The sequence below is a fragment of the Chrysemys picta genome, chromosome 3, assembly GCF_011386835.1.
Source record: "Chrysemys picta bellii isolate R12L10 chromosome 3, ASM1138683v2, whole genome shotgun sequence".
Classification (NCBI taxonomy): domain Eukaryota; kingdom Metazoa; phylum Chordata; order Testudines; family Emydidae; genus Chrysemys; species Chrysemys picta.
In genome coordinates, this window is record NC_088793.1 from 196,254,673 (window position 1) to 196,274,349 (window position 19,677).

At 40.1% G+C, this 19,677-nt stretch overlaps 1 protein-coding gene across 15 annotated transcripts in view; it reads right to left on the bottom strand.

Annotated features, from left to right (window-relative positions):
- MACROD2 (mono-ADP ribosylhydrolase 2) overlaps positions 1-19,677 on the bottom strand; it is a 1,307,214-nt gene that overhangs the window by 394,849 nt on the left and 892,688 nt on the right. For all 15 annotated transcript variants that reach the window (XM_042847036.2, XM_042847039.2, XM_042847056.2 and 12 more), the window contains one exon: positions 7,359-7,389. In XM_042847036.2, coding sequence (XP_042702970.2) covers positions 7,359-7,389 — 31 coding nt within the window. The remainder of the gene's footprint in view (positions 1-7,358; positions 7,390-19,677) is intronic.

Here is a 19,677-nt window from a genome sequence, read left to right on the forward strand (position 1 = left end):
GCACTGGTATTTAGCCAGGGTGATATTTATTCTCTTGTTCAGAAGACGGTTTTATATTGCACATATCATATTAATGTAAGGTTTTCAGGGCAGGAACAATAACAATATTTGCATGCCTAGAACAACTGGATCCAATTCTTACTTGCATTCTCTGGGTGAAACTGTAATATAAATATAAAATGATGATGATGATAGTGGGAACTATTTAAAAGAGGGAATTGAATGAAATACACCATTTACTTTCAGTGTGGTAACTGAAGTATTCCTTGCTTTTGGAATGGGAAAACCACAAACAGTAATGCAAATATAACAGCTAGGGTGGCCAAGGTTCAGTTTTTAATGGCGCCCAAAGTGTGTTCTTCTTTGGATATTAAAAGTCTTTGCAGCTACATTATCCTGTAGGACAGCTTGCCTGCAGGAACAGGCTTGGAAAGAAGAGTAGGAAAAGTCCATAATTCTGAGATGCAGTTCCCAAGCTATCGTATGTACAGCACTTATTGGAGGTCGGTGGAGAGCTAGCTGTTGGATGGTGCTGCTCTGCAGGTGTCCAGATACTTCATTGGAAAACCAGCTGGAAACAAGGAGGAGGAGCCAGTCCACCTGCCTAAACTACAAGTCAATACTAAATAAGAGCAGGAGAACAGGAAAAGAATCTTCCTTGACCAAGCCTCTAGTGGGGAACTGGAGCTGCCCATCACCAGAGAGAGGCATATGCAGGGTAGATGGGAGCAAGGTAGCTGCTATACACACACTGTTAATTCAGAGCTAGTGAGGCCTAGCAGAATAGCTACTGTACAGGATGACTGGACTTTGCTGGACTTTCTTCCTTTTGTTGCTTCTACTCTGTCCAGAAGGAAGAAGAGGCTATATCTGATCTCCCATCCCTTCACAAAGAGACTTCTCTTTCTGGAGAGAAAGCTGCCTTCCCTCCCCCCCAAACATACAAACACAATATTCTGGCTGTCTGCATGGAGGTGAGATGCAGAAGGAAAGTTCTACAATAAAGACATGGTAGGGTGGGGTCACTGAGGAACTCAGGACAGCATCTCAAAAATTCAGTAATCAAAACTTTACAGTGCTTAGCCTTGAAACTTATCACTAAGTAAAACTCCAATGAAGCTTCACATTTGTCCTCTAGGAGAGCAAGGAAAAAGCTCTCTTTTGGACAGTCAGCAATCACTTCTGGAATAGATACACTTCGTGATACCTTAAGCTACGATATCCATAAAATGCCAATTCCCATTGACATATGGAGCTTAATAAGAATCCTTCCGGAATCAAGTCAAAGTTTCTCCTTGTTAAATAGGTCACATGAATACTACTTGCAGACTGTTGAGAGTTAATCAATTTACATTCTCTGCTAATAATTTCTATTTAAAATATATTCCAGAGAGAAAAGGACTGAGGGTAGGAAGAGAACAATTAGTAATATGGACATGATGCTGTCTGAAATAAGATCTCTGTTAAATAATACATGTGACAGTTTCTTATAACAAGTACTAATTAGATTACTAGAATTATTTAAATATCATAAGTGTCATTTAGTAGCTGCAATATTATATGTATATATTATATATTTATCATATATAATAATATTTAACTATATTTAATGTTAATAATAATTGTAATTACAAGTTACCACTGAAAAACAGATTGCTATCCTAGTGACTCTCAGATCAGCCCTATCACAGCAACAGACACATGTTCTGGTAAACTTTACTCTTGGCTGAAATCTGACATTGTCCAAAGTAGGTGTTGAAATGCTAATTTATCCTCTAAATGTATTATGTGAAATTGCTGTTGAAAGAAACCACAGAACAGAGCCAAAGAAGTGACATGAACCTAGTTTGTTTGGACTAAGGAATTGCAGATAGGAGTTTTCAGAGGTTCTGGTGAGGTCACAAATATTAGCAATTAGTTTTAGCAATAGAAGAGGAAGTGTCCATATATGGACTTCTGGAATTTTGTTTTGACTGGGTACTTTTGATAAGATCTGTTACTTGTCTGTTTCTTCTTTGAGGGCCCTTAGGCACTTAAGAAACATTGGGCAGCATCTTCCTCCCAACACTGACTAACAGCATGCCAGGGTCACACATGCTGATACCAGGACTCAACAACACTCCACTGGGCTTTCTTTTTCCTGATCTAAAATATGCTGTGACCACACCAAATGAGGAGAAGGAATCACATGACATCAACTCAATAGCTCTGTCCTAAGTAACTCTTTAGATATAAGCCTAGGGCTCCTGCTGTTACTCTTTCCCTAGTATACCTATTCCACTTTCTCTCTCTCTCTCTCTTTACCTTGTGCCTCACAGAGTCTGGCTTAGCATACAGGACAAACTTAACCTTGCAACATTTTGCTGTGACAAGAGAGGCAAGTTAAAAACAAGCCTTAATGGCCTGATTCTAGAAAATGTGCCTGGTCTCAAGTCTGGCTAGCGAGGGTGCATAATATGTGGTGTTCTTGTGAATTTCCAGCAACTAAACTACAAGCATCAGAGACATTCTGCATTTTCCTAGCTTTTCCTCTTCGGTTATGTCTACACTGCAATTAAAAACCCACAGTTGGCCAGTGAAGGAGAGATAGAAGGAATAAGGGAGTTTATTAAAATGTAAAAACAACAAGGAGTCCTTGTGGCACTTTAGAGACTACCACATTTATTTGGGCATAAGCTTTCGTGGGCTAAAACCCACTTCATCAGATGCACACGAAAGCTTATGCCCAAATAAATGTGGTAGTCTCTAAGGTGCCACAAGGTAGTCTCTAAGGTGCCACAAGGACTCCTCGTTGTTTTTGCTGATACAGACTAACACGGCTACCACTCCGAAACCTATTAAAAAGTAGACTTTCATAGCGTTTTCTCCGCAATTTTTTTGTGTTGTTTTCCATTTTAATTGTTTTTTTCCTTCTTTACTTTTTAAATTAGTTTAATAAGTATTAAAACTGATTTCTTGCATTGGTGGAGTACAACCAAAAAAAAAGTGGCAATAGTACCTCAAACTTATATCGCAAGTAACATGGCAGTAAGTAAAACACAGGAGAACATAGATGATAACATCCTCAAATCCCTGTCCAATGCTCCTATGTTTCTCCATCCTCAGCATCTATGATCTGCCATGAACACATGGCAAACCATGAGCCCTAATTTAAGAGAATTCTTATCCTTTCCCATCTGTGTATGCAGCCTAGGTTTTAACTTGGCAACTCTCAAGATTCGCAGTGAAATTAGTCCCACTGTTTACTATCCCACATCCACTTTCCCTTTTGCAAAAGTTCCCAAATGTCAGAAGTCTTGAACACTTTTTAAAATACATGAAAATCATGGAATCCACGACTCCTATAACAGCTGGGGTAAAAATGCAGTCTTTAAATAACTCTTTGTTTTCACAAGCTGTAATTTGGGGGTGGGGTGGGGGGGAAAGAGCAGGAACCAACCACTCTAGGTGTGAAATTCTGTGCTTGGTCTCTTTCCAAAGATGTCTTTTCTGGAAAGATTTCCAAAGTACATTTTCTCTGGTAATTATGAGTAAATTAGATTTATTAATGGTGACCAGTGTATGTAGGTGTTTGATTTAAGAAGAAAACCAAAAGCTTTCCAAACAGATATTGACCTTTCTTTGGACAAGGGAAAGAGGAAAAAGCACTGGAAGACCCTGAAAAGGAGAATTTACATCAGAATTGTTTACTTAGTTTGGCCTTGCTCCCAAGTGCAGCATAAGTTAAGTATGTCTAGAAGACAATTCTCCTGATAGAGTTAACCTCAAGTATCTTTCTCATCTTAAATTATACTAGGTAAATATTGTGGATCTGTTGCTTGGTAATTAGTCTAGTAGCTGGCAGTTTCAAACAATACTGGATTGACTATGAACATTCCTTGGGAATTCTTTCAGATTACGAATTCAATATGTTCCTGCCAAAAGGGAAAGTACTTGTTAAAGTCATCTCTCAGTTAACTAATAATAAATACTTATACTCAGCTCTTATACCATGCTTTTCAATCAGTAACATTCAAAGCATTTGAAAAGGAGGTAAGTAGCATTATGCTCATTTTACAGGTTGGGAAACTGAGGCACAGAGCACTATCTAGGAGAGGTATAGGGACACATGAGTCTCCACTCCTTGTGCCTCCTCTATTTTTTATTTTTGGGCTGATCATCATTTTATCACCATATCAGAGATTACACAGATCTCCAAGTAAAAAAGCAATACAGTTTTTAATTCAAAGTTTTGGGCCAGATTCTAATCTGTTTTACACAGATTTACATGAAATAAGTACCAGGGCCCTTCTACCTAATTTTTTTAAACATTTAATCCTTCATTTGAATTCCATCAGTCTTGAAAAATGATGATGCCCCGGAGTCTTCTTTTCAACTTCTGGCATGGTGCCTTAATGGCAACCTGCCTCTGGCCTTCTCACAGCTTTAAGTTGTTCAAGTTGGAACACTTTCTAAGTGTTTCTAAGCATTCTAAGAAGCTGGAGCATGGAGCGTGCATTTTGGGAGGAATGCAGACTTTTCCTCCATCAAACGTCCTCTCATGAAAAGGAACCTGCTGTTACCCAAAACTTAATAGGCTTACTTTCTTCTTCACACTTTTTTTTTCTGAGGAAGGAGTGTTCTTAAGTGATACAAATAGGAAAGGCTTTTCTCTAGAAAGGAGTGCCTAAGGAGACCAGGGAGAAGAAAAGCAAACCAAGCATTTATAAAAACATTGAGCAAAACCAGGCCTCAATCCTATAATTCGATCCACAGAGGTGAACCCCTACAAATTGACCAGAATCCTGCTGACTTTGAGTTGAAGCTCAACTTTCAGTGTATGGGGCTCTGCCTGGAGGCATGCTTTGTCTGCAGGGATGTGACTGCAGAATCAGGGCCATATATTCTTTAAAGAAGAAAATAAATATTTTCTTATCAGTATGTGTGAAACAATATTCACTATTAGGATAGCTTAGAAACAAGCTTATGTGACATATTATCCAATAAGGTCACCTGAAATGAAGTACATTTAAAAAACAAAACCCTAAGACTTTACCAAAACAAGACACTCATTATATACGCCTCTCCACATGGAGAGAGGCTGAGATAATAAACTCCACATGACAGGTGTGCAGTCATGCTGCTTAATGCATAACTGGAGTGCACTCAGATACTATTGTGATGAACATCTATACAGAACCGAAAAAATTCACTTGCTGTCCTAGGCAATGGGAATCTCTAAAGTATGTGAGTGAGGGGGAAAAACAACCACCAGCAGCCCCACTAAGCAGATCTTTGTGTGTTGTGTATGTGCCCTGGTCCCCAAATGTATTACATAACACAACATCACTGGCAAGTTCATCACTGCACAGCAACTGCTGTCACCCTTTCTTAAATCTGTCAGCATTTCAGATCTCACACAGAGACTTGCCCTTAGCAGCTACCAGATGAAAATGCCCTTTCAAGAGTCATGTCTGAGACTTCTGGAAAAAAGCAGGGATAAATAAGTTTTTTGGTTTTTTTTTAAGTGTCATTCTCACATCTCCTTGAAAATTAGATGGCAAATATTGAAATGCAGAGCAGTAGCTCAATTAGGAGTTTGCGTGCTGACAGCCTTTTATAGAAAACGATGGAAAACCAGAGTGTCTTGGCAGAAATATGCTCTGCTCTTTGTACACCAATGAAAACAACAAATACATATGGAAACTCCATCTGCCATACTATATAGTGCTTCAGCTAAGCCTTAGCTTTTCAGCTTAAAAAAAATTCAATGACCGTCTCAAAAAGTACCATTACCTGGGAAAAGGAACTCAAGGTTCCATCTAACTTCCTTTTAGTTACCTCAGGGAACCATGTTTCTTGTATGCAGGGCTTACTTTCTATTGACTAAACCAACTCTCATAAAATGAACTGTAATTGTTTGTGCATTTCATTTGCTAGTAAATTCCATACACATGCATCATGTCTGGGGTCTTTTTGCAAACTAATAACAAAAATATGTCCATGTTAAGACTTAAGGAAAAAAGTGTGCACATTATCCAAAATGTCCAGGAATGAAACCCAGCATTTTCCCTAGAAGATAAGGGATTTGGAAACTGAGGCAAAGATTTTTCTGCAATAAGTCCATATCTGGTGATTTCTAAAGTTTCTAAACTGCAGCTGTAATTTTCTCATAAGTAACATTAATACAGCTGGAAGGGGGGGAAAAAGGAACTGTACAAGGAAGTAATTCCTTTTCCACTTTCTGAAATCTGATTCAAATTAACAACTATCAAAATAATCAGCCTGTCTGATGTTATACTGATGTTGGTACATGATAAAAAGATTTTACATTTTTCTTACATTAAAAAAATAATAAAGCTGTCATGCTTTTGTGGATCTTTTTTCTCCTTCATAATATCTGATTAGCCAATCCTAATATTAACTCAGCAAAATGGCTGCAAATTAATATATCTGACGTATGTACAATAACTAAGTAATGATTATTATGGTGGCATTAGTTCTTCCATGATTTTTTAAATTTGCTGCACTGCTAGTCTCTCTATTAACCTTAAGAGAGATTAAAAATAACACTACCTATTATAATTCTATATGCATTATAAAATATTACATGCAAAAAAAAGCAATTTACTAGATTTTAAAGCTAGAAATATATTTGTATCTACCAGTAAAGAATCAGCTCCACCCATAATAGTCTCCATTCATTTCTCCATGCTGCTTTTTAAGTATGCAACACTTTTTTTGAATCCACCCCTTTCCACCTTCAAATACTTCTTCAATAGCCATCTCTCCCATGGTTACTACAAGAAACTGGATGACTAATAATGGACAGGTTGAATTAAAGCAATAAAAATGTATATTAATATATATAAATATTTGCCATCTTTTGATAGTATCCCTCTCCCTCATCGCTTCATAAATCACCAGTTGGGGAGGAAACAAATTAAAAAAATTAAAACAAACAAAAAACATGGAACTAACAAGACATGTTCCCATCACCTTGGCCACTTTCCTTGCATGATGTACAAAGTTGCCCATATCTTAGTTTTTTGTCTCCGTAGAACCCTATCTTGAAAGCATTTGCTGATGCTTAACTTTGCACTATTGGAGCCACATGGGTGTAAAGTTAATAACTTGCATATGTTTTTGCAAGATCAGGGCCTTAACCTATAAGCTCTTTGGGGCACAGACTATTTTACTTGTACAACAAGATCCCAAGCATTGTCCGATTGAATGCTGTTGTATAATAATAATAAAATATTAATTCATGCACTAGCCAAAATGATCTACAAAGGCACAAAAAATCTGTTTAAACAACACCGACCATTTGCTATGAAGAAAACCCACTTAAATGGTACCTAATAATAGGCCTTACTTACCATAAATTCCGGTTGAAATACAGGGGAATGCCTGTAAAAACAAACAAGAAAATGAGTTGGATTTTTGGTTTTGAACTTATTAAAACCAGTACTTTTAAATGCCTATTTCTCACCACTGATAGATGCAATATTCACATAGGACAAGAGTAGGGTACAAGAAGATTGTTTTCTTCTAATACACACAGTAGAGATTGAAAAATTCAACCCCTGGGTTAGAAAACTTTCCCTGGCCAATGAAGGCCTAAGTAATGAAAACACTGCAGCGTTTCCAGCCCTTGTGGCTGTGAATGTGCCAAATGTGAACGAATTCTGTGCTATCTTCTTGAGTCTGCAGAGACACACCTACAGTTCTCCTGCTGCCCATGGGCATGTCTACATAGCAAAGAAAAACCCACGGCTGGCCTGTGCCAACTGACTCAAGCTTGCATGGTTCAGGCTGCGGGGCTATTTCATTGCTGTGTAGACATCTGGGCTCAGGCTGGAGCCTGGGCTCTAGGATCCTGAAGGGTGGGATGGTCCCAGGGGGCTCCAGCCTCAGCCTGGAAGTCTACACGGCAATGAAACAGCCCCACAGCCTGAGCCCGAGTTGGCTGGCATGTGTGTAGACCTACTCCAAGCCTCCAGTTAGTCTCAAGCTTGCTATTGAGAAATGAGCACCAATTGCCAATAAAATGTTAATTTAATTCTACTTCCGCTGATTGGGAAAACGATAAGCAGCAGTGGAGAAGTAGAGCTATTCACAGGAAAGAAGGATCCAAAAAAGAGAGAGGCTAGCCAGGTTAGCAGAGAAATTAATACCCCATGAGCACACCTTGTAGCTGCAGGAGACCAAGGGAAGGGTAGAACAATAGATTGCAACCAAACAGTCAGGAACTCGGAGGATTTTTGGTAGAGTGAAGGGTGAAGAGAGAAGCCAGAAGTTGGAGGCAATGAAAAATAGCACAGACCTATTAGCTAGAAGACAATACAGAAGATGGAGCTCTTAAGCAGTGTCCAGGGACAGTAAACTGAGAGTAAAGACAAAACGCACCCTCTTTCCCTGCAGCTGCCCACGGTTAGTCATTTTAATCCTCTGCTTGTAGGTTGCTGATACAAGTCATAAGAGAAAAATCATGTATACTTGTTAGGCTGCAAACAGCCATTATAAAAGTTACACAGTCAGCAGAGAAATTCAAGGTAAAAAGGAGTGTTAGCAATATTTTACCAGTCTTTGAAAATTAAATCCTAGGATTGTTGTTCCCTTCTAAAACAACTGCCTGTAATTAACAGCTAGAGGGCTCCCTGGTAAGTTTTGGGGATGGCAGTAACACAAGCACTGCAGAAAAAAAAAAACCTGGCACTGTTTAGAGCTAAATACCACTGTTCTCTGAAAACTCAAGAGTTAAAATATTTAATAAATCATGACTGTTTCATGATTACAGGAAGTGGGCAGCTGTCACTGACGGACCTCAGACACCCCATTTTCTTTTATTACACTATGTTATCATCAGAATAGCTGGGAACTTTTCCAGCATTTTGAAATCATGCTGGGCTTGTGTGCCATACTCAATACACATCCATTGTTGCTAACATTTAAGATTTTTTCCTAGGGACAATTTTCCGAATAAAGCAGAGGCCTGAGAATACTAGGCTCCCAGATGCTAGAGAATTGTGTGTGCAGGCCAGGGAATTTAGGGGTTTTATATTATAAACATCAAGGCCCTAACAAAGATAAATTTTTTCAAGCATTTGCTGTCATGCCACAAAATAAATAAACAAACAAATAAATAAATAGGGCTGTCGATTAATCACAGTTAACTCACGCGATTAACTCAAAAAAATGAATTGTGATTTAAAAAATTAATCGAGATTAATTGCACTGTTATACAATAGAATACCAATTGTAATTTATTAAATATTTTCTGAATGTTTTTATACATTTTCAAGAATATTGATTTCTATTACAGCACAAAATATAAAGTGTACAGTGTTCCCTTACAAATATTTGCAATGTAAAAATGATAAACAAAAGAAATAGTATTTTTCAAGTCACCTCATACAAGTACTGTAGTGCAATCTCTTTATCATGAAAGTGTAACTTACAAATGTAGATTATTTTTGTTATATAACTGCACTCAAAAACAAAAATAATGTAAAACTTTAGAACCTACAAGTCAACTCAGTCCTACTTCTTGTTCAGCCAATCACTAAGACAAACAAATTTGTTTACATTTACCAGAGATACTGCTGCCTGCTTCTTATTTACAATGTCACCTGAAATGAGAACAGGCGTTCGCGTGACACTTTTGTAGCCGGTGTTGCAAGGTATTTACATCCCAGATATGCTAAACATTTGTATACCCCCTCCATGCTTCGCCCACCATTCCAGAGGAAATGCTTCCAGGCTGATGACGCTCGTTAAAGAAGTAATGCATTTATTAAATTTGTGACTGAACTCCTTGGGTGAGAATTGTATGTCTCCTGTTCTGTTTTACCCGCATTCTGCCATATATTTCATGTCATAGCAGTCTCAGATGATGACCCAGCACGTTTGTTTTAAGAACAGTTTCACAGCAGATTTGACAATATGAGATTTCTAAAAATAGCTGCAGCACTCAACCCAAGGTTTAAGAATCTGAAGTGCTGTCCAAAATCTGAGAGGGATGAGGAGTGGAGCATGCTTTCAGAAGTCTTAAAAGAGCAACACTCAGATATTAAAACTACAGAACCCAAACCACCAAAAAAGAAAATCAACCTTCTGCTGGTGGCATCTGACTCAGATGATGAAAATGAACATGTGTTGGTCCATTCTGCTTGGATCATTATCGAGCAGAACCTGTCATCAGCATGGAGGCATGTCTTCTGGAATGGTGGTCGAAGCATGAAGGGACAGATGAATCTTTAGCATATCTGGCATGTAAATGTCTTGCAACGCCAGCTACAACAGTTCCATATGAACACCTGTTCTCACTTTCAGGTGACATTGTAAACAAGAAGCGGGCAGCATTGTCTCCCAAAAATTGTAACCAAACTTGTTTGTCTGAGTGATTGGCTGAAGTAGGACTGAGTGGACTTGTAGGCTCTAGAGTTATGCCTTGTTTTATTTCTGAATGCAGGAGTTTTTTTGTACATAATTCTACATTTGTAAGTTCAACCTTCATAATAAAGAGATTGCACTATAGTACTTGTATTAGGTGAATTGAAAAATTATTTCTTTCGTTTTTTACAGTGCAAATATTTGTAATAAAAATAAATATAATGTGAGCACTGTACAGTTTGTATTCTGTGTTGTAATTGAAATCACTATATTTCAAAATGTAAAAAAAACATTTAAATAAATGTTATTCTTTTATTGTTTAACAGTGCGATTAATCGCAATTAATTTTTTTAATTGCTTGACAGCCCTATAAATAAACAAACTCTACTATGCTCCCTGCCTCATCCATTGCACTGTGATAGGTATGTGATGTTTCACTACGCATGAAGAGAAAAAAAAAAAACTACCCACAACAGCAGCTGAGCAAGAGGAGATGAAGGGACATAACAACGATAGAGCAAAAATACATATAAATCAACAGGACTACCTGGAGAGTGAGATACCTGTCAGCCCAATCACCCCAGTAAAATTTATATTCATGCTGGGTGAGAGGTGAAGCAGTCCCCGCTTACGGGCCAGAGCACTAGCTGCTCAGGATGGAGGTTCAAACCCTGGGACAGCCCTTTAACATCCAGTGCCTTGGTCATTATTCAACATCGAAGCAGGGCATATATAGACAACCATTTTCAAACGTGGTGCGGGAAGCGAAGTACCTAAGCCCATAACAGTGCCTTAAAATGCATCTTGCGGTCTTAATGTTGTTAACTACCAAATTAGTCTATCAAGTAAGATATTCACAAAAAGGGGACAAATATTCAAAGTACTAAATGCTCAGGTAAGGCACAGATTTTCTTCTTAGTTTACCTAAAATTGAGACTATTTACACCCTCTTCGCTCTGATTTTGTACAGAAAACTGATAATTAAATATAAGAAAACAGTATGAAGAGTTTAGTTTCAGTGTAGCAACTTGTCAGGCAGTTTGTGGGTGCATGGTAACTTTTTCTGATTGAACAGGTCAGACCATTGAATAATTATGTCATGTAAATAAAAACTGGAGCCTAAGCCTGCACTACAGAACAAGGAAATAATCAGTGCTTCCACTGTAACATCGGGTGTGGGGAGATAAGCCCTAAACAGGGCCAGCTCCAGGCACCAGCCCACCAAGCTTGTGCTTGGGGCAGCACCTGGAGGGGGGAGCCCCGGCCGGGCTCTCCGCCCTCCTCCCGGTGCTCTGGCCGCCGGGGAGAGTGGAGCCGCGGCAGGCACTCCGCCCTCCCCCCTGCACTCCGGCCGGTCGGGGAGAGCGGCCCACGGCCGGGCTGGGCGCCCTCCCCTGCCCCGCTTAACCCATACTTATCAATTAGTTGACTTGATAATGCAGTAATTTGGCAGTAATCTGTAAGAATATCAAATCCAATCAACTAAGCTCTAGGAACTGAATTGTATTCTCTTTCAGAAATAGTAAATATACAAGACAGAGCTTAAATTTCTCCTATATATTACTGCCAAGCTATTCTGTGAGCTGCACTAAGACAGCTAATGGATACAAGCTTCTCTTAAATTGAAAATGAATATATTTTTCTTGCTTCCCTGTTAAGACTGTGTAACAATCTTGGATCACCATCAGAGTTCGAACCCAGGACCTCCATTACAGCAGCATAGACCAATCCCACTTGAGCTAAAGAAATAACTCCATGAGCCAGTAGTAATAAGCTCTTATTCAGCACCTAGAGGGAGACACAACACACACCATGCCAAATGTGGGTTGCAAATGCATGATTACATTTTACTTTTCTCCCAACTGTATGTCTGGAGACCTGCACCCCTGAGTCAGACTGGATTTTGCCTCCAGCAGAAACCAAAGCCTTACTACAGAAATGGTCTCATGCTCTTTCCTTCTCTTATTACACTTATTATGTGATGCCATCTTTGCTTCCCACCTCTGGTCTTACATTGATCATAGCTCAGGAGAAACACAGAATCTGTCCCAAAGTCTCAGATATCTGCCCTCACGCTTGCGCTGGATCCCTAGCCAACATGAATTAACATAGAGGGGAAAGGAAAGGAAAGAAAAGGAACCATTCTTTATTTAGTCATACAGGAAGACATTATTTCAGAGCTAATGCGTGCTTTATATTTAACCAGGGAATTAATTAGGGCATAATGATTAAGAAAGGAGATGTCTAATGGAAAGATTATGTTTCTCTTTCTTTTAAAAAAAATATATATATCTATATATCTATATATATATACACACACACACACACACTTAAATAAAGAGGAACAGAATTATAGTCGATAATTCCTACTCGCAACCATTGGAATTTACAGCCTGAAAAATATTTAGCTTTGTAGTTTGTACCCCATCAATCACAATGAATCAGTCTATTACAGAAATGAGAAATAGAACAGAAATAATGCTTATAGTTCTAGAGCTCAGGCTAAAGTGGCTGCATACCTTGTACTAATGAAAATAGGAGGGAATGGCTGTAACACACTCTAATAGGGGACTTTAAAATCCAGTGTTTTTTTCAGTTTCAAAATTAAAGATATAATAGTTTCAGATGATTGTTTCCTCTTTCAAATCTCCCCTATGGAGCAGTGCTGGAGACTGCGGGACAATGGTAGTCAGCAGCAGAAGATACAGGTCTCCTCTCCTGCCTTGTCCTATATTACTGAATAAATTACGAAAAAAGACTGAAACATCCTGTAACAGCATGGCACACACCTCTCACAAGCACCCCCTTCTGGTCGGTTGTGTCTGCAGTCTTTAGACCAGTCCTGGCCCTGGCATCGGGCCATAATCCCAGGGCTTCCTCCCTGGAGGCAATGGTTTCACCCTCTTAGTCTGTTCAGTCTCCTTCTGGGGGTTTACTGCTGGCCAGTTGTAGGCCCTTTCCCAGTGGCCTATGTGGAGGGATCCAGGCCCACCCACTACTCCAGGTCCCAGTCCAAGAAACCTAAGAATAGCAGTCATGCACCACCGTGTCCATTTACCAAAACTGTCTTCAGTTCCCCGGACCATTTCCCCGCAGCCCCAGCCTTCACGGATACCTTATCCTTAACTCAGGGTCCTTTTCCTTGTTCCCCCGGTCCCTACTAGCACTGAGCTGTCATTGTGCTGCAGTTCCCTTTGGCCAGCCAAGAGCACCCTCTATACTCCTCTAGCTCCAGTAAGGAACTTCCTGTCTCGGGCTCTGCAGCTCTTTTCATAGAGCCCTTCTGGGCCCTGATTGGCTGCTCCCTGCATCCTCGGTGATTGGCTGGAAAACCTCTCCACTGCTCCTTATCTGGGAAGAGTGTGGCAGGACCCTGAGGCCTCCAGAAGGGGGCCTCTGGGCCTAATACACCCTCTCACATACCTAGTGGGGGCTTCCACCAGCTGCTACCAGGTCCTCTTTGCCCCAAGCCTCCTAGTCCAACACTGCCCAAGACATATGAAAGGAAAATCATCAGTGATTATTTGAAACTAACATATATATCAGAAGGCAGGAATCTGGGGTGCAACAGACATGGAGTCCTTACCAGCACAGCCCAGACACCAGCCAGCTCTGCAACTTCTTTGCAGCAAACACAGACAGCACTATCCTCCAGCTTCCCTCATGCCTGAGCAGATTTAGCACCTGCATGAAGAATAGCTGGCTGAAACCAAGGCCAGGCAAGATGGATCTAATTTAAGGTCTTGTTGCTGATTGTTTAGGTACTAACTGGACTGGGCCACAAAGCGTATGTCTACACTGCAATTAAAAACCCACAGCTGGCCCATGCCACCTGACTCAGGCTTGCAGGGCTTGGTCTAAGGGGCTATTTAACTGTGGTGCAGACGTTTGGACTGGGACTGAAGCACAGGCTCTAGGACCCTGCGACGGGCGGCGGGGGGGGGTGTGTGTCCCAGAGCTCAGGCTAGTGGTGGGCAACCTGCAGCCCATCAGGGTAATCCGCTGGCGGGCTGCGAGACAGTTTGTTACATTGACCGGCCTCAGGCACGGCCATCTGCAGCTTTCTGCGTCCCTCGCCGCTTCCCGTAGCTCCCATTGGCCGTGCACGGTGAACCGTGGCCACTGGGAGCTGCAGGGGGCTGTGCACAGTCGGTATAAACAAACTGTCTCGTGGCCCGCCAGCAGATTACCCTGACGGGCCGCGTGCAGCCCGCAGGTTGCCCACCACTGGCTCAGGCTGTACCCTGAGCCAGAATGTCTACACCGCAACTAAACAGCCCAAGTCAGCTGGGTGTCTAAATTCAGCCTGGAGGATATGCGGATATCTCAGGGATTGCCTCATTCCCCATGTCCAAAATCTAGTATTGAATCTGTGTGCACTCATTAAAGGCACTAGAGCTGACTGTGCAGGGGGCGGATCTTGCAAATTCTAGTGACTGGATTTTCTTTACAGCTATACCCTGAGAGACAGATTAGAGAATTTCATTTCTTTAAGGTGTTGTTACAGCCATCATCACATTCTTTCATTTCCATTCAAAAAATACAGTTCCGCTCTTACATTGTTTAGCAGCCTCTGGATAGTTTTTTTTTTTTAAATGACTATGTAGCCACAACACAATCATTATCTTGCTTTCTGTTTCTATCATGCATCTGCAAACATCTGTGAATGGAGCTACAGGCTGTACAAAATTCTAGCTAGTTATTTCTGAATACCAGTCTTAGTGTTCTCTCTGGCCATTACATAGATGAACTTTGTGGGCTCAGCTCACTCCCTCAGAAAGAAATGATCACAGCATAAAACCAGCAGATATAATTTTGTAAACTATTACACAGCTTTTATTCACCACTTAGGAGAGACCCATGTCTGAGATAACATTTTGACTACATTTCCTCTTGCTCCTACGGAGGCAATTTAGCCTTGATGCCAGGTTAAAATTATTGGCAGTGCAGTAACGGGGAACTCACACTCTGGGTGTCTAGAAAGTACAATATTTGGATTATGCACAAAAGTCTTTATTCTCCAGAACTCCCACAGTTCTACCCTTTTCTGGGCATAATGATATCTTTGATTTCAGTAAAAATGCAATTTCAAAGAAGGAAAATTTAATTCCTTTCATCATAATTAAATGTTTCCCATCTTAATTAAAGATGCTATAAATGCAAATCATCAACTCACATTTAACAGCTCTGCTTCTAAGACAGAACGTTTTGCTTTATTTATTTTGGAGCTGGTGAAAGATGCTAGATTGAAAACACTGAAAATTGGATAACTCTGTTCCCAGAAGAGGTACAGCATAAACAAAGGCAATGCAAACGTCCTCTTAATGCTTTGCCAGTATGCTTCCACTCTGATCTAGAGAGATTAGGCCCACTGGAATCAGTGGAATGAATTTAACAGTTTACAATAGGGATTAAATTAGTTGAATATCTTTAGTAGATGACATGGAAGACCAGTCTCGACCACCGTTTAGTCTATAGTTTCTCTGCTAAGACTGCAGCTAGTGATTAATTAGGACCAAATGTCATCGTGTTTTGTTATGGGATTTACAGTGGTTGCCATAAAAAGGTTAGCATCTGCTCACAATTATTGCACTGAGCTATTCAAGGCTTGTCTATATGGCATGGCAATACACAGTAGGGTGTGCATTAACAGTTCCCTACTGTGCACTAAGGAACTTATAGTGCATGCCAGCAGGGTCTATGTGGGCCAGTTAGTGAGCAGCACATTGGTGCACATTAGAATTCATACATCCCCAGTGTGCATTGCAGCACTGCATGGACAAGCCCCATGATACTAGTGTCAATACTTTTTCCATGCACATGGGAATAACTTTGGTGCTCTGATAACACTCTGTGCAGGATAAGTTTTCATTGGTGACCAGTACAGGTATGCACATGGTCTCAGATTAAGGTAAGCACTGAAACACATGCTAGATTTTAACCACATGCTTAAGTGCCCTTCCTGAATAGAAATGCTTTCCTGAAACAGGGCCACTAAGAGGAGATGTCCAATAAAAAAAAAAAAAGCAATATGAACTTGCATGTACAAACAAAAAAATATTTTAATTAAGCAAAAATAGGGAGATATGGTGGAGTAGCAGTACAAGCAAACTTAGGCCTTGACTACACTTGGAGGGTTTTATTAGTGTAGGTATACTAGTATAGTTAAACAAGCCAAACCCTCCTGGTATGGTTGCAATTTATACAGTACCAATATAACTCATGCTAGTTGGAATAAACTACACCAGAGTAAGCCAGTTATACCAGTACAACTGCATCTAAATGAGGGCAGGTAGGGGGATAGCAAAAAAAAAAATCACACCTCTAACTGAACTGACACAGCTATATCAATATAGCTTTTAAGTATAGACCAGGCTTTTCTGTGGGACTAAACATTTCACCTTCAGCTTGAGGATAATTTGGACTATTTGATCCCTGGCAGGATAAAATTTGTTGCCTTTATGAAAACACAAATACACTATATATGTCCACTAGTAGCTTATTGTACTAAAACCAACCATTTATTTTCACAGGCCACTATACAACAGCCACTTAGCAATGACTATGGGTCACTACATTCCGTGGTCAAACTCAAACCAGTCAGACTCCATATCCCATTACAAATCCTCAGGCTCATCCCATCCTGACAAAGAGCATATAAAATGCAATCACTTCCTTAACACTTTGGATTCTAATCTGTCCTATGGTATTGAAAGTCACCTGGGCTAATCATTTTCTTAGGCTTAGGTAAACTACTATGTGGCACTTTGATGGGCAGGAAGGCGAGTTTTTGACCAGAAGGAGAAAGGGTTCCTATTTGAAGAATCCTGTGTTACATATTCTGTATAAGAAGCATCGTCACATTTTTGTTGTTATGGTTTCAAAGAATGTGCATTCTTTCTAATGGGCTTGATTGTAATTTTACAATGTACTCCGAGTAAGGGACCTTGCACCTCCAGAGCACACCAGAAAACAAATTATGACTCAGAGATCCATAATTCTTCCCCTGCTCCCAAACTGTTCTGCACAGGGCGTAAATTTGTTTGCCCCTTTTGCAGAGCAAAATACTCCCCTTTGTACACCCACCCAGCTGCCTACCATGGAGTTAGTTAGAAGGCTGAACCAGACTGTCAGTTTGCAATCTAGCTCACAGTAAAGAGCCGTGTGCTGTTTCAGTCTTACATTTCATACTTTCCTAATGTTACTTTTCCATGTAAGCAATTGCTGTACTTGTCATCGGTGTGTTATGAGATTGCAATTGGGAGGGAACAGGATTCCCATGACTGTACTTAGGAAGGGTGGTGATCCGCTAAGCAATTTTGATATTTAATTGTGGTCCATGAAATGAAAAATTTGAGATCCTTTGTCCCAGAGCTCACCAGCAGTCAGACATTCTCTCCTCATCACATAAAGAAAACAATATAAACTGGTGTCATAATGTTCATGGATATTGACAAGAAACCTGAGCAAGATAAACTGCTGATGCCTAAATCACTATAAAATGTACTTGTCCATAGCTCAGGTGGGAGAGAAACAGTATATATCATGAGTACACTTCTGAATATAATCTAAGTGACTTGGGAGCCTAATGGTAAACATTTCAAAAGCACCTAAGTGACTCAGGAAATCTAAGTCCCATTTTCAAATAACTTAGGGCTGTCCTCAAACTGCTCTACATTACTGTGGAGTAGGAACCTTTTAGTTTGCGTTGATGGCATCCAGAAGGGGGAGTTACAGCACAGCACTTTGCTGCACACTGCTATTCAGACCCCCTTAGGGTATGTCTACACTACCTGCCGGATCGGCGGGCAGCGATCGATGCAGCGGAGGTCCATTTATCGCATCTAGTCTAGACGCGATAAATCAATCCCCGAGCGCTCTCGTGTCGACTCCTGTACTCCAGCGCCGCAAGAGGTGCAGGCGGAGTCGACAGGGGAGAGGCAGCAGTCAACTCACCGTGGTGAAGACACCACGGTAAGTCGATCTAAGTACATCAACTTCAGCTACGTTATTCACGTAGCTGAAGTTGCGTAACTTAGATCAACACTCCTCCCCCCCTCCAGTGTAGACCAGGCCTTAGTCCAAACTGTGGGACAGTGTAAACATAGCCTTTCTGCCTTAGGCTCTTAGGTACCTACGTTTCATTGAAAGTCAATGGTACTTAGGTGCCTAAGTCACTTTTGAATATCAGGTTCAGGATCCTAAGTCATTTAGGTTCTTTTAAAAATATTACTCTATATAACATATGACTCACCAAGGCCACATGACACAACGCTATAAACTATAGGATTTATGTGCCAACTCTGTGTTAAAAAAAAAGCTGTGCAAAACCAGCATATAGTAAGTATGTTACATTGCATCTTTTCAATACCATCATGCATTTCAAGAGCTCAGTTTGCAATGTTTGTTCTAGAATCATTACAATTGCAAATTCAATCCGCTCCCCCATCTCATCCTATCTCCAATTAAATGTCATCCTGATTCTTTTTTAGAAAATTCTTCCAACCCTGTTTGGAACTAAATATGTTAAATACAAATCCAAGTTATTTTCAAACTTTTGTCGCCTGTCATGATTTCTATATTTATTATAATTATAAATTGTAATTTAATGAATAACAAAGCTTACGTTCACACATTATTCAGAGAAAATGTATTAACAAAATCCTTTGATGCAATTTGATACACCGAAAGTGTAGGGAAAAATTAAATGGAAGAATGAATATGAGAATGTTTAAAATTCCATCTTGATTATGCCCTAATAATCAGTAAAGCCCAGGTTAGGAAGTTTATTAATCTGTCATTAAAGGATATAGGAAGAATAATTTCACTGGAAATAAGAGTGTGTTTTTAGGTAGGCTGGATCCACCACAAATCGGTCCATGTTGTCTCCCTGAGTCATACAGTGGTCTAGAGCCAGATTTTATCCTCACATGTCCAGGAACAAATTCCAGTGACTTCCCTGGGACCAGGGGTAAGTATTTGAGGTAAACACTTCACCACCTGTCATATTGCTATATTTTGTATCAAGATTCTCCATTGTATCTTCAGAGTAGCAGCCGTGTTAAGTGGGCTGTAGTCCACGAAAGCTTATGCTCTAATAAATTTGTTAGTCTCTAAGGTGCCACAAGTCCTCCTGTTCTTCTTTTTATTGTATCTTCAGTTACCAGACAAGACAGAAAGAAAGCTAACACTGAACAGCACAAGGAAGATTGACCCAAAAGGTAAACAAACTAAGCAGTGGTGATTAATTAATAAATAAATAAATAAATAACCAGCCTGATGATTTGGTGGTAATTGATTACT